Source organism: Babylonia areolata, chromosome 32 (genome assembly GCF_041734735.1).
Source record: "Babylonia areolata isolate BAREFJ2019XMU chromosome 32, ASM4173473v1, whole genome shotgun sequence".
Taxonomy (NCBI): Eukaryota; Metazoa; Mollusca; class Gastropoda; order Neogastropoda; family Buccinidae; genus Babylonia; species Babylonia areolata.
Window position 1 is genome coordinate 22,844,079 of NC_134907.1, and position 12,967 is coordinate 22,857,045.

The 12,967-nt window shown below is 45.2% G+C and overlaps 1 protein-coding gene across 1 annotated transcript in view; it reads left to right on the top strand.

The window, feature by feature from the left end:
- The window catches only part of LOC143276648 (intraflagellar transport protein 57 homolog), a 38,178-nt gene that overhangs the window by 15,725 nt on the left and 9,486 nt on the right, over positions 1-12,967 (top strand). Inside the window, exons 8-11 of the mRNA XM_076581269.1 lie at positions 569-685; positions 1,181-1,333; positions 3,991-4,104; positions 10,539-10,605. Of these exons, the coding sequence (XP_076437384.1) occupies positions 569-685; positions 1,181-1,333; positions 3,991-4,104; positions 10,539-10,605 (451 nt within the window). The remainder of the gene's footprint in view (positions 1-568; positions 686-1,180; positions 1,334-3,990; positions 4,105-10,538; positions 10,606-12,967) is intronic.

Sequence of the window (12,967 nt, forward strand, 5' to 3'; positions counted from 1 at the left end):
ATAATGATAACAACAACTGCCCTGCAGGTGGACGTGGTGAAGAAAGAGGTCATGGAGTCCACAATGATAATGAAAACAAGAGAGGCAATGCCTTCAAGACTCACTTGTGATAAATTAAGTCCCCTAGCATTAATTACAGAGTAAGTTCCCTTTTTTACTATCTGCACCAAAATGTTTGCAAAATAAATAAAACTTCCATGCTTAGCAAAAGAAGTTCCTGTTTGAACAAAAAATGATAATAATGACTCCTCTTGTTGTTGTGTCAAAATAAGAGGTCAAAGTGCCAAGTTTAGAGAATACAAAAAATAAATATAACAGTAAATGCAGTTTGTATATAATTAGGCTTCTTTTTTTATTTTTTTGTGCCCATCCCAGAGGTGCGATATTGTTTTAAACAAGATGCCAAATTTGGTGTCAGCTGACAAAGTATTTGCAGAGAAAATGTCAATGTTAAAGTTTACCATGGACACACACACACACACACACTCACACAGACAGCCGAACACCGGGTTAAAACATAGACTCACTTTGTACAAGTGAGTCAATAATGATAATAACTGTCCTGCAGGTGGACGTGGTGAAGAAAGAGGAGATCATGGAGTCCACAACAGACGCGGCTGACTGGAGGCTGGAGGTGGAACGTGTGACCCCTCAGCTCAAGGTCACCATACGCACCGACAACAAGGTCAGTGATGGCGGCGTCGTGTGTGTGCAGGTTGTGGGTGTGTGTGTGTTGGGGGGAATGGGTGGGAGGTAGGGGGGTTGGGGTGGGGAGTGGGCGTACTTACATCTGAACTTGAGGTGGGAGGGTTGTATGTGTTTGTGTGTAAGTGTGTATGTGTGAGTGTGTGTGTGTGTGTGAGTGTGTATGTGTGTGTGAGTGTATGTGTGTGTGTGAGTGTGTGCGTGTTTGAGTGTGTGTGGATATGTGCTGGGTTGAGTTTATATGTAAGTAGGGGTGGGTATGAGTGGGTCGGGTTTGAGGAGTGTGGGTATGTATGTATATCTGTAGTGAGGAGTGTGTGAGTGTGTGTGTGTGTGTGTGTGTGTATGTGTGATTGTTCATGTGTGTTTGTGTATGTGTGTCTGGGTATGTGCGTGTATTGACATGCATATTACAAGTATTTTACATGTATGACCTATTTCCGTTCTCCACCCCCCACCCCCCACCCCTGCACAGGACTGGCGGGTGCACCTGGAGCAGATGCACCAGCACCGTGGCGGTATTGAGTCATCCCTGACAGAGACACAGAGCCACCTGGACAAGCTGCACAACGACATCGCTCACACCCTGGAGAAGATCGCGTCCCGAGAAAAGTACCTGAACCACCAGGTGGGTGGGTCTCCTGCTCTCTGTGGTGTTGTGGTGTACAGACCAGGTTTTCCCTGCAGTGCTGCTCTGTGTTGTGGTGTACAGACCAGGTTTTCCCTACAGTGCTGCTCTGTGTTGTGGTGTACAGACCGGGTTTTCCCTGCAGTGCTGCTCTGTGTTGTGGTGTACAGACCAGGTTTTCCCTGCAGTGCTGCTCTGTGTTGTGGTGTACAGACCAGGTTTTCCCTGCAGTGCTGCTCTGTGTTGTGGTGTACAGACCAGGTTTTCCCTGCAGTGCTGCTCTGTGTTGTGGTGTACAGACCAGGTTTTCCCTACAGTGCTGCTCTGTGTTGTGGTGTACAGACCAGGTTTTCCCTACAGTGCTGCTCTGTGTTGTGGTGTACAGACCAGGTTTTCCCTACAGTGCTGCTCTGTGTTGTGGTGTACAGACCAGGTTTTCCCTACAGTGCTGCTCTGTGTTGTGGTGTACAGACCAGGTTTTCCCTACAGTGCTGCTCTGTGTTGTGGTGTACAGACCAGGTTTTCCCTACAGTGCTGCTCTGTGTTGTGGTGTACAGACCAGGTTTTCCGTACAGTGCTGCTCTGTGTTGTGGTGTACAGACCAGGTTTTCCGTACAGTGCTGCTCTGTGTTGTGGTGTACAGACCAGGTTTTCCCTGCAGTGCTGCTCTGTGTTGTGGTGTACAGACCAGGTTTTCCGTACAGTGCTGCTCTGTGTTGTGGTGTACAGACCAGGTTTTCCCTACAGTGCTGCTCTGTGTTGTGGTGTACAGACCAGGTTTTCCCTGCAGTGCTGCTCTGTGTTGTGGTGTACAGACCAGGTTTTCCGTACAGTGCTGCTCTGTGTTGTGGTGTACAGACCAGGTTTTCCCTACAGTGCTGCTCTGTGTTGTGGTGTACAGACCAGGTTTTCCGTACAGTGCTGCTCTGTGTTGTGGTGTACAGACCAGGTTTTCCGTACAGTGCTGCTCTGTGTTGTGGTGTACAGACCAGGTTTTCCCTGCAGTGCTGCTCTGTGTTGTGGTGTACAGACCAGGTTTTCCGTACAGTGCTGCTCTGTGTTGTGGTGTACAGACCAGGTTTTCCCTACAGTGCTGCTCTGTGTTGTGGTGTACAGACCAGGTTTTCCCTGCAGTGCTGCTCTGTGTTGTGGTGTACAGACCAGGTTTTCCGTACAGTGCTGCTCTGTGTTGTGGTGTACAGACCAGGTTTTCCCTACAGTGCTGCTCTGTGTTGTGGTGTACAGACCAGGTTTTCCGTACAGTGCTGCTCTGTGTTGTGGTGTACAGACCAGGTTTTCCCTGCAGTGCTGCTCTGTGTTGTGGTGTACAGACCGGGTTTTCCCTACAGTGCTGCTCTGTGTTGTGGTGTACAGACCGGGTTTTCCCTACAGTGCTGCTCTGTGTTGTGGTGTACAGACCAGGTTTTCCCTGCAGTGCTGCTCTGTGTTGTGGTGTACAGACCAGGTTTTCCCTACAGTGCTGCTCTGTGTTGTGGTGTACAGACCAGGTTTTCCCTGCAGTGCTGCTCTGTGTTGTGGTGTACAGACCAGGTTTTCCCTGCAGTGTTGCTCTGTGTTGTGGTGTCCAGGCTGGGTTTTCCTGTGGTGTCCAGGCCGGGTTTTCCTGTGGTGTTGTGGTGTCCAGGCTGGGTTTTCCTGTGGTGTTGTGGTGTCCAGGCTGGGTTTTCCTGTGGTGTCCAGGCCGGGTTTTCCTGTGGTGTTGTGGTGTCCAGGCCGGGTTTTCCTGTGGTGTTGTGGTGTCCAGGCTGGGTTTTCCTGTGGTGTCCAGGCCGGGTTTTCCTGTGGTGTCCAGGCCGGGTTTTCCTGTGGTGTTGTGGTGTCCAGGCCGGGTTTTCCTGTGGTGTTGTGGTGTCCAGGCTGGGTTTTCCTGTGTTGTGGTGTCCAGGCTGGGTTTTCCTGTGGTGTCCAGGCTGGGTTTTCCTGTGGTGTGGTGTCCAGGCTGGGTTTTCCTGTGTTGTGGTGTCCAGGCTGGGTTTTCCTGTGGTGTGGTGTCCAGGCTGGGTTTTCCTGTGGTGTGGTGTCCAGGCTGGGTTTTCCTGTGGTGTCCAGGCTGGGTTTTCCTGTGGTGTGGTGTCCAGGCTGGGTTTTCCTGTGGTGTCCAGGCTGGGTTTTCCTGTGGTGTGGTGTCCAGGCCGGGTTTTCCTGTGGTGCTGTGGTGTCCAGGCTGGGTTTTCCCTGTAGTGCTGCTCTTGCTGGGTGTGGGGAGGAAGGTGGAACCCATTTTCGTCTTTACGATTAATATGATTATGATGATGATGATCATGATGATGATGGTGATTATTATTTTTTCTTTCTATTATTGTTATTGTTATTAATATGATGATGATGATGATGATGATGATGATATTAAGACATAATTATCATCATCATCATTATCATCATCTTCTTCATCATCATTATTATTGTCATCATTATTATTTTTTTATCTTCTTCGTATCATAATTATTATCTTTTAAAAAAAAAATCATTCTTCTTCTTCTTATTGTTATCATCATCATCATCATCATCATCATCATTATTATCATAATTATTGTTATTAATATTATCACTTTCATCATCATCATCATCATCATCATTATCGTCATCATCATTATCATCATCATCATCATCATCATTATCATCATTGTGGTCCCCAGCTAGAGCACCTGTTGGGAGACTTCCGGAAGGCCCAGGACCAACTGGCTGAGAGCAAGGAGAAGTACCGGCAAGCCAGCGGAGGGGTCACTGAGAGGTCACGCACACTGGCCGATGTGAGATGGGCAGAATTGGTTGGGGAGGGTTAATGTGGGTCAGAACTGGTGGGGTTGAGATAGGTGGTGTGTTGTGTTCTGTTGTGTTGTGAACAGGTCAGAACTGGTGTGGTTGAGATAGGTGGTGTGTTGTGTTCTGTTGTGTTGTGAACAGGTCAGAACTGGTGGGGTTGAGATAGGTGGTGTGTTGTGTTCTGTTGTGTTGTGAACAGGTCAGGGTTGGGTGGTGTTGGGTCATACTGCATTGTATTGGGTTTGGTTCTACCATATCATGTTTTGTTGTGTTGGGTCATACTGTATTGTGTGGGTCATACTGTATTGTGTTGGGTCATTTATATTGTGTTGGGTCATACTGTATTGTGTTGGGTCATACTGTATTGTGTTGGGTCATACTGTATTGTGTAGTGTTTGGTCATACTGTATTGTATTGTGTTGGGTCATACTGTATTGTATTGTATTGGGTCATACTGTATTGTGTTGTGTTGGGTCATACTGTATTGTGTTGTGTTGGATCATACTGTATTGTGTTGTGTTCGGTCATACTGTATTGTGTTGGGTCATACTGTATTGTGTTGTGTTGGGTCATACTGTATTGTGTTGTGTTGGGTCATACTGTATTGTATTGTGTTGGGTCATACTGTATTGTATTGTGTTGGGTCATACTGTATTGTGTTGTGTTGGGTCATACTGTATTGTGTTGGGTCATCCTGTATTGTGTTGTGTTGGGTCATACTGTATTGTATTGTGTTGGGTCATACTGTATTGTATTGTGTTGGGTCATACTGTATTGTGTTGGGTCATACTGTATTGTATTGTGTTGGGTCATACTGTATTGTATTGTGTTGGGTCATACTGTATTGTATTGTGTTGGGTCATACTGTATTGTGTTGTGTTGGGTCATACTGTATTGTGTTGGGTCATACTGTATTGTGTTGGGTCATACTGTATTGTGTTGTGTTGGGTCATACTGTATTGTATTGTGTTGGGTCATACTGTATTGTGTTGTGTTGGGTCATACTGTATTGTGTTGGGTCATACTGTATTGTATTGTGTTGGGTCATACTGTATTGTGTTGGGTCATACTGTATTGTATTGTGTTGGGTCATACTGTATTGTATTGTGTTGGGTCATACTGTATTGTGTTGTGTTGGGTCATACTGTATTGTATTGTGTTGGGTCATACTGTATTGTATTGTGTTGGGTCATACTGTATTGTATTGTGTTGGGTCATACTGTATTGTGTTGGGTCATCCTGTATTGTGTTGTGTTGGGTCATACTGTATTGTGTTGGGTCATACTGTATTGTGTTGGGTCATACTGTATTGTGTTGTGTTGGGTCATACTGTATTGTGTTGTGTTGGGTCATACTGTATTGTGTTGGGTCATACTGTATTGTGTTGTGTTGGGTCATACTGTATTGTATTGTGTTGGGTCATACTGTATTGTGTTGGGTCATACTGTATTGTGTTGGGTCATACTGTATTGTATTGTGTTGGGTCATACTGTGTTGTGTTGTGTTGGGTCATACTGTATTGTGTTGGGTCATACTGTATTGTGTTGGGTCATACTGTATTGTGTTGGGTCATACTGTATTGTGTTGTGTTGGGTCATACTGTATTGTGTTGGGTCATACTGTATTGTATTGTGTTGGGTCATACTGTATTGTGTTGTGTTGGGTCATACTGTATTGTGTTGGGTCATACTGTATTGTATTGTGTTGGGTCATACTGTATTGTGTTGTGTTGGGTCATACTGTATTGTGTTGTGTTGGGTCATACTGTATTGTGTTGGGTCATACTGTATTGTGTTGTGTTGGGTCATACTGTATTGTGTTGGGTCATACTGTATTGTGTTGTGTTGGGTCATACTGTATTGTATTGTGTTGGGTCATACTGTATTGTGTTGGGTCATACTGTATTGTGTTGGGTCATACTGTATTGTATTGTGTTGGGTCATACTGTATTGTGTTGTGTTGGGTCATACTGTATTGTGTAGTGTTGGATCATACTGTATTGTGTTGGGTCATACTGTATTGTATTGTGTTGGGTCATACTGTATTGTATTGTGTTGGGTCATACTGTATTGTATTGTGTTGGGTCATACTGTATTGTGTTGTGTTGGGTCATACTGTATTGTGTTGGGTCATACTGTATTGTGTTGTGTTGGGTCATACTGTATTGTGTTGTGTTGGGTCATACTGTATTGTATTGTGTTGGGTCATACTGTATTGTGTTGTGTTGGGTCATACTGTATTGTGTTGGGTCATACTGTATTGTGTTGGGTCATACTGTATTGTGTTGTGTTGGGTCATACTGTATTGTGTTGGGTCATACTGTATTGTGTTGTGTTGGGTCATACTGTATTGTGTTGGGTCATACTGTATTGTGTTGTGTTGGGTCATACTGTATTGTGTTGGGTCATACTGTATTGTATTGTGTTGGGTCATACTGTATTGTGTTGTGTTGGGTCATACTGTATTGTGTTGGGTCATCCTGTATTGTGTTGGGTCATACTGTATTGTGTTGTGTTGGGTCATACTGTATTGTATTGGGTCATACTGTATTGTATTGTGTTGGGTCATACTGTGTTGTGTTGGGTCATACTGTATTGTGTTGTGTTGGGTCATACTGTATTGTGTTGGGTCATACTGTATTGTATTGTGTTGGGTCATACTGTATTGTGTTGGGTCATACTGTATTGTGTTGTGTTGGGTCCATACTGTATTGTGTTGGTTGGGTCATACTGTATTGTGTTGTGTTGGGTCATAACTGTATTGTGTTGTGTTGGGTCATACTGTATTGATGTTGGATCATACTGTATTGTGTTGGGTCATACTGTATTGTATGTGCCTTGGGTCATACTGTATTGTGTTGGATTCATCCTGTATTGTGTTGTTGTTGGGTCATACTGTATTGTGTTGTGTTGGGTCATACTGTATTGTGTTGTTGTTGGGTCATACTGGTATTGTGATAGTGTTGGGTATACTGTATTTGTATTTTATTGGGTCATACTGTATAGTGTAGTGTTGGGTCCCATACTGTATTGTGTTGGGTCATACTGTATTGTATTGTGTTGGGTTCATACTGTATTGTTGTTGGGTCATACTGTATTATGTGTTGGGTCATACTGTATTGTGTAGTGTTGGGTCATACTGTATTGTAGTTGTGGATCATACTGTATTGTATTGTGTTGGAGCATACTGTATGTGTTGTGTTGGGTCCATACTGTATTGTGTAGTTTGGATCATACTTATTGTGTATGGGTCATACTGTATGTATTGGGTTGGGTCCATTCTGTATTGTATTGTGTTGGGTCATACTGTATTGTGTTGTGTTGGGTCATACTGTATTGTGTTGGGTCATACTGTATTGTGTTGTGTTGGGTCATACTGTATTGTGTTGTGTTGGGTCATACTGTATTGTGTTGGGTCATACTGTATTGTGTTGGGTCATCCTGTATTGTGTTGTGTTGGGTCATACTGTATTGTGTTGGGTCATACTGTATTGTGTTGGGTCATACTGTATTGTGTTGTGTTGGGTCATACTGTATTGTGTTGTGTTGGGTCATACTGTATTGTGTTGGGTCATACTGTATTGTGTTGGGTCATACTGTATTGTGTTGGGTCATACTGTATTGTGTAGTGTTGGGTTATACTGTATTGTGTTGTGTTGGGTCATACTGTATTGTGTAGTGTTGGGTCATACTGTTTTGTATTGGGTTTGGTTCTGCCATATCATATTTTGTTGTGTTGCATTGTATTGTATTGTGTTGGGTTGGGCGTTGTTTTTTTTATTGTGCTGTTCTGTGTTGTATTGTCTTGTGTTGGGTTTGTATAGAATTCTTTGGTTGGATTGTATAGTGTTGTGTTGGATTTTGTTGTGCTGGATTGTACTGTGTTGTGTTGTGCTGGATTGTACTGTGTTGTGTTTTGCTGTATTGTATTGTGTTGCGTTTGGTTGTATAGTGTTGTGTTGGATTGTACTGTGTTGTGTTGTGTTGTGTTGTATTGTGCTGGATTGTACTGTGTTGTGTCGTGCTGGATTGTACTGTGTTGTGTTTTGCTGTATTGTATTGTGTTGCGTTTGGTTGTATAGTGTTGTGTTGGATTGTACTGTGTTGTGTTGTGTTGTGTTGTATTGTGCTGGATTGTACTGTGTTGTGTCGTGCTGGATTGTATTGTGTTGTGTTTGGTTGTATAGTGTTGTGTTGAATTGTACTGTGTTGTGCTGGATTGTACTGTGTTGTGTCATGCTGGATTTTACTGTGTTGTGTTGTGCTGGATTGCATTGTGTTGCGGTTGGTTGTATAGCGTTGTGTTGGATTGTACTGTGTTGTGTTGTGTTGTGTTGTGCTGGATTGTACTGTGTTGTGCTGGATTGTGTTGTGTTGTGGTTGGTTGTATAGTGTTGTGTTGGATTGTACTGTGTTGTACTGTATTGTGCTGTGTTGTTTTGTGTGGGAATATAGGGATAATCCCTCCAGGAGGTGTAATTAAGTAAAACAACATGTGACAGTTCCTGTTCTGGAAAAAGTACATTACAGCCATTAGTGTACAATACAGCACAGTACAATGCAGCACAATACAATGAAATACAGTACAGTATTGTGCAACACAACACAACACAACACAACACAACACAACACAACACAACAAGACCACACAGCACAGCACAGCACATCACAGCACAATGTCTTGTTGTCCAGGTGACAGAGGAACATCACAGCATGATGTCTTGTTGTCCAGGTGACAGAGGAACATCACAGCATGATGTCTTGTTGTCCAGGTTACAGAGGAACATCACAGCATGATGTCTTGTTGTCCAGGTGACAGAGGAACATCACAGCACAATGTCTTGTTGTCCAGGTGACAGAGGAACATCACAGCACGATGTCTTGTTGTCCAGGTGACAGAGGAACATCACAGCACGATGTCTAGTTGTCCAGGTGACAGAGGAACATCACAGCACGATGTCTAGTTGTCCAGGTGACAGAGGAACATCACAGCACAATGTCTTGTTGTCCAGGTGACAGAGGAACATCACAGCATGATGTCTAGTTGTCCAGGTGACAGAGGAACATCACAGCATGATGTCTTGTTGTCCAGGTTACAGAGGAACATCACAGCATGATGTCTTGTTGTCCAGGTGACAGAGGAACATCACAGCACGATGTCTTGTTGTCCAGGTGACAGAGGAACATCACAGCACGATGTCTTGTTGTCCAGGTGACAGAAGAACTTCACAGTACGATGTCTTGTTGTCCAGGTGACAGAGGAACATCACAGCATGATGTCTTGTTGTCCAGGTGACAGGGGAACATCACAGCACGATGTCTTGTTGTCCAGGTGACAGAGGAACATCACAGCACAATGTCTTGTTGTCCAGGTGACAGAGGAACATCACAGCACAATGTCTTGTTGTCCAGATGACAGAGGAACATCACAGGTCCAGGTGACAGAGGAACATCACAGCACAGTGTCTTGTTGTCCAGGTGACAGAGGAACATCACAGGTCCAGGTGACAGAGGAACATCACAGGTCCAGGTGACAGAGGAACATCACAGCACAATGTCTTGTTGTCCAGGTGGCAGAGGAACATCACAGGTCCAGGTGACAGAGGAACATCACAGCACAATGTCTTGTTGTCCAGGTGACAGAAGAACATCACAGCACAATATCTTGTTGTCCAGGTGACAGAGGAACATCACAGGTCCAGGTGACAGAGGAACATCACAGCATGATGTCTTGTTGTCCAGGTGACAGAAGAACATCACAGCACAATGTCTTGTTGTCCAGGTGATAGAAGAACATCACAGCACAATGTCTTGTTGTCCAGGTGACAGAGGAACATCACAGCACAATGTCTTGTTGTCCAGGTGACAGGGGAGCATCACAGCACGATGTCTTGTTGTCCAGGTGACAGAAGAACATCACAGCACAATGTCTTGTTGTCCAGGTGACAGGGGAACATCACAGCACAATGTCTTGTTGTCCAGGTGACAGAGGAACATCACAGCACAATGTCTTGTTGTCCAGGTGAAAGGGGAACATCACAGCACAATGTCTTGTTGTCCAGGTGACAGAGGAACATCACAGCATGATGTCTTGTTGTCCAGGTGACAGAGGAACATCACAGCACAATGTCTTGTTGTCCAGGTGAAAGGGGAACATCACAGCATGATGTCTTGTTGTCCAGGTGACAGGGGAACATCACAGCACAATGTCTTGTTGTCCAGGTGACAGAGGAACATCACAGCATGATGTCTTGTTGTCCAGGTGACAGAGGAACATCACAGCACAATGTCTTGTTGTCCAGGTGGCAGAGGAACATCACAGCATGATGTCTTGTTGTCCAGGTGACAGAGGAACATCACAGCATGATGTCTTGTTGTCCAGGTGACAGGGGAACATCACAGCACAATGTCTTGTTGTCCAGGTGACAGAGGAACTGGAGAAGACCAAGCAGGAGATGGAGGAGAGGGGCAGCAGTATGACAGACGGAGGTAGGTGTCAAACAGCCAATCAACAACCAATCAGTAAATCAGTCACTCTGTCAACTAACCAGCCAACCGATCAACCAACTAATGAACCAACCAACTAATCAATCATTCAAATTACTTCAGTGTCCTGATAGAAATACCAGGAAAATTGTTTTGTGCTTGACAAAATAGCACTGGATAGTATAATACTAGAAATAGCACATACATATACTTTACTTACTTACTTAGGCCCATCATTCCCCCTGGAGCATAGTGTCAGGTCTTGACGACCTGGAGTGGCAGGCAGTAAATAATAAAATTAAAGGCTGGCTCCCACCAACAATCACACCAACAAAAGAAACACTTGTGACGAAGAACTTTTCACCACATTCGCCAGCTACAGACACAAAATAACACAATATAACACTAAATAGCAATTTAACATTCTATTTCCCTTCATACAACACATGCACAGCCCACTTAATCACACACTCAACACTCAGCCTTCTCGCTCGCTTCCGATGTAATGGTAACTTCAGCACACTCTACACTAAACCCACAATCTTTCCACACAATCCTGCGAGCAACAATCTCAATGCCTGGTCGATAACCTCTCGACCACCACATACATAGGTCACCAATCAAAGAACATTCACAATCCAGCGTGCAAAGGTTATAGTACAACAAGAGCAAAAGACATTCTTAGGGTCTCTTATGATCGGTACGAATCACCACCTGGAGTTCCTGACAACCTCAAGGCACGTTCGGGCCTAGTTATTTAACACAGTACTTACGAAGGACCCTCTGACGTCACGAACTCCTCATGGTGCACTACACCACACACGCTGGAATCTCATGTCTCTGTTATGACTTGACACACGCACTACACAAACGATGCCTCCACAACATCTTCAGCAGCACAAATCGACGCGTCGCGCTGACGGCCACCACCTTTTCCCTCCTCTCGTCGAAGAGCACGCTCGCGCTGGGACACTTCACCACGAGCGTTCCGGGCTCCTGCCTCGTCGACCTCAGGGTGAAATCCGAAGTCCGCCTCCTCCGGTAACCGCAGCTCCCCCACACGTGGATAACCAACGTTCCGCTCTCTCTCTGTCCGAGAACCGTCACTCAGCTTCCCCTACCACACATCGGACCACGCACACAGGGAGAATGTACAGGGGTGGGATAGATCTAGACGGTAAAACAAAATATGATTGGGCAAATCCAGCCAGAAGAAAAGGTTATGGGGCTATGTACAGGAACGGAGATGCACAATGGGAATTTCACGTATCCAACGTCCTCCGACGCCAGCTGGCCACGCTTTCCCAGGACGACGAACACAAAAGGGAACTGGCTCACACCCCGTACTTCACAGTCACTGGTGACAAAGGAATAACACCGTTCTTCGCCGCACAGCAACGTTGTACTAGTAACGCAAGATGTAGCTCACCCACAGCAATGCGTAGTACCCCAGTCCCAAAACAAACAACACAATCCTTCGGCACACTTATAATAAGTGCTTCAGGCACAAGGAAAACAAGGAATAGTCCATCACCTCTGGACTGAAGTCCCTAGCACACAGTACCACCATGCACTAAGTCACATCCTAAATACATGGAGCAAAATATGCCTGCCTTCCGCAGGGAGCACACACATAGGTATCTCTCTTAACTACTCCCCATGTAGAACTCTAAGATAATGTCCCAGACAACGAAAACCTATTCTGATTGGTTAAAATATACTACAGCTGATTGGTTAAAATACACTACAGCTGATTGGTTGACCGTTCATCCACCTTACATTCTGATTGGTTAAAATATACTACAGCTGATTGGTTATACACAAGTCTATTTACAGATCTAGACTCTTGCACTCGCTGCCTAACTTGGCAACAACCACACGAGCATTTGGCGCTTAGCGCTGTCTCAGTCCTGACACATAGACCACCGACAGCAGTCCGCCAGAGTCCTCTGTCCTGGGCTATTCTCTCCAGCTGTCTCCAGGTATATCCCATCCTCTTGGTTTCTGCCTCAAGGTCACGTCGCCAGGTGTTTCTTGGCCTTCCTCTTTTTCGTTTTCCTTGGGGGTTCCATGATAGTGCCTGCCTTGTGATGTTGCTGGCTGGCTTCCTCAGGGTGTGCCTGATCCATCCCCATCTCCTGCGCCGGATTTCATCCTCGGCTGGCAGCTGGTTGGTACGTTGCCACAGGTCTGCGTTGCTGATGGTGTCGGGCCAGTGGATCTGGAGAATTCTTCTCAGGCAGCTGTTGATGAAGGTCTGCACTTTCTTGATGGTGGTCTTTGTTGTCCTCCATGTCTCCGCTCCATACAGTAGGACTGACTTGACGTTGGAGTTGAACAGCCTGATCTTTGTGCGAGTCGACAC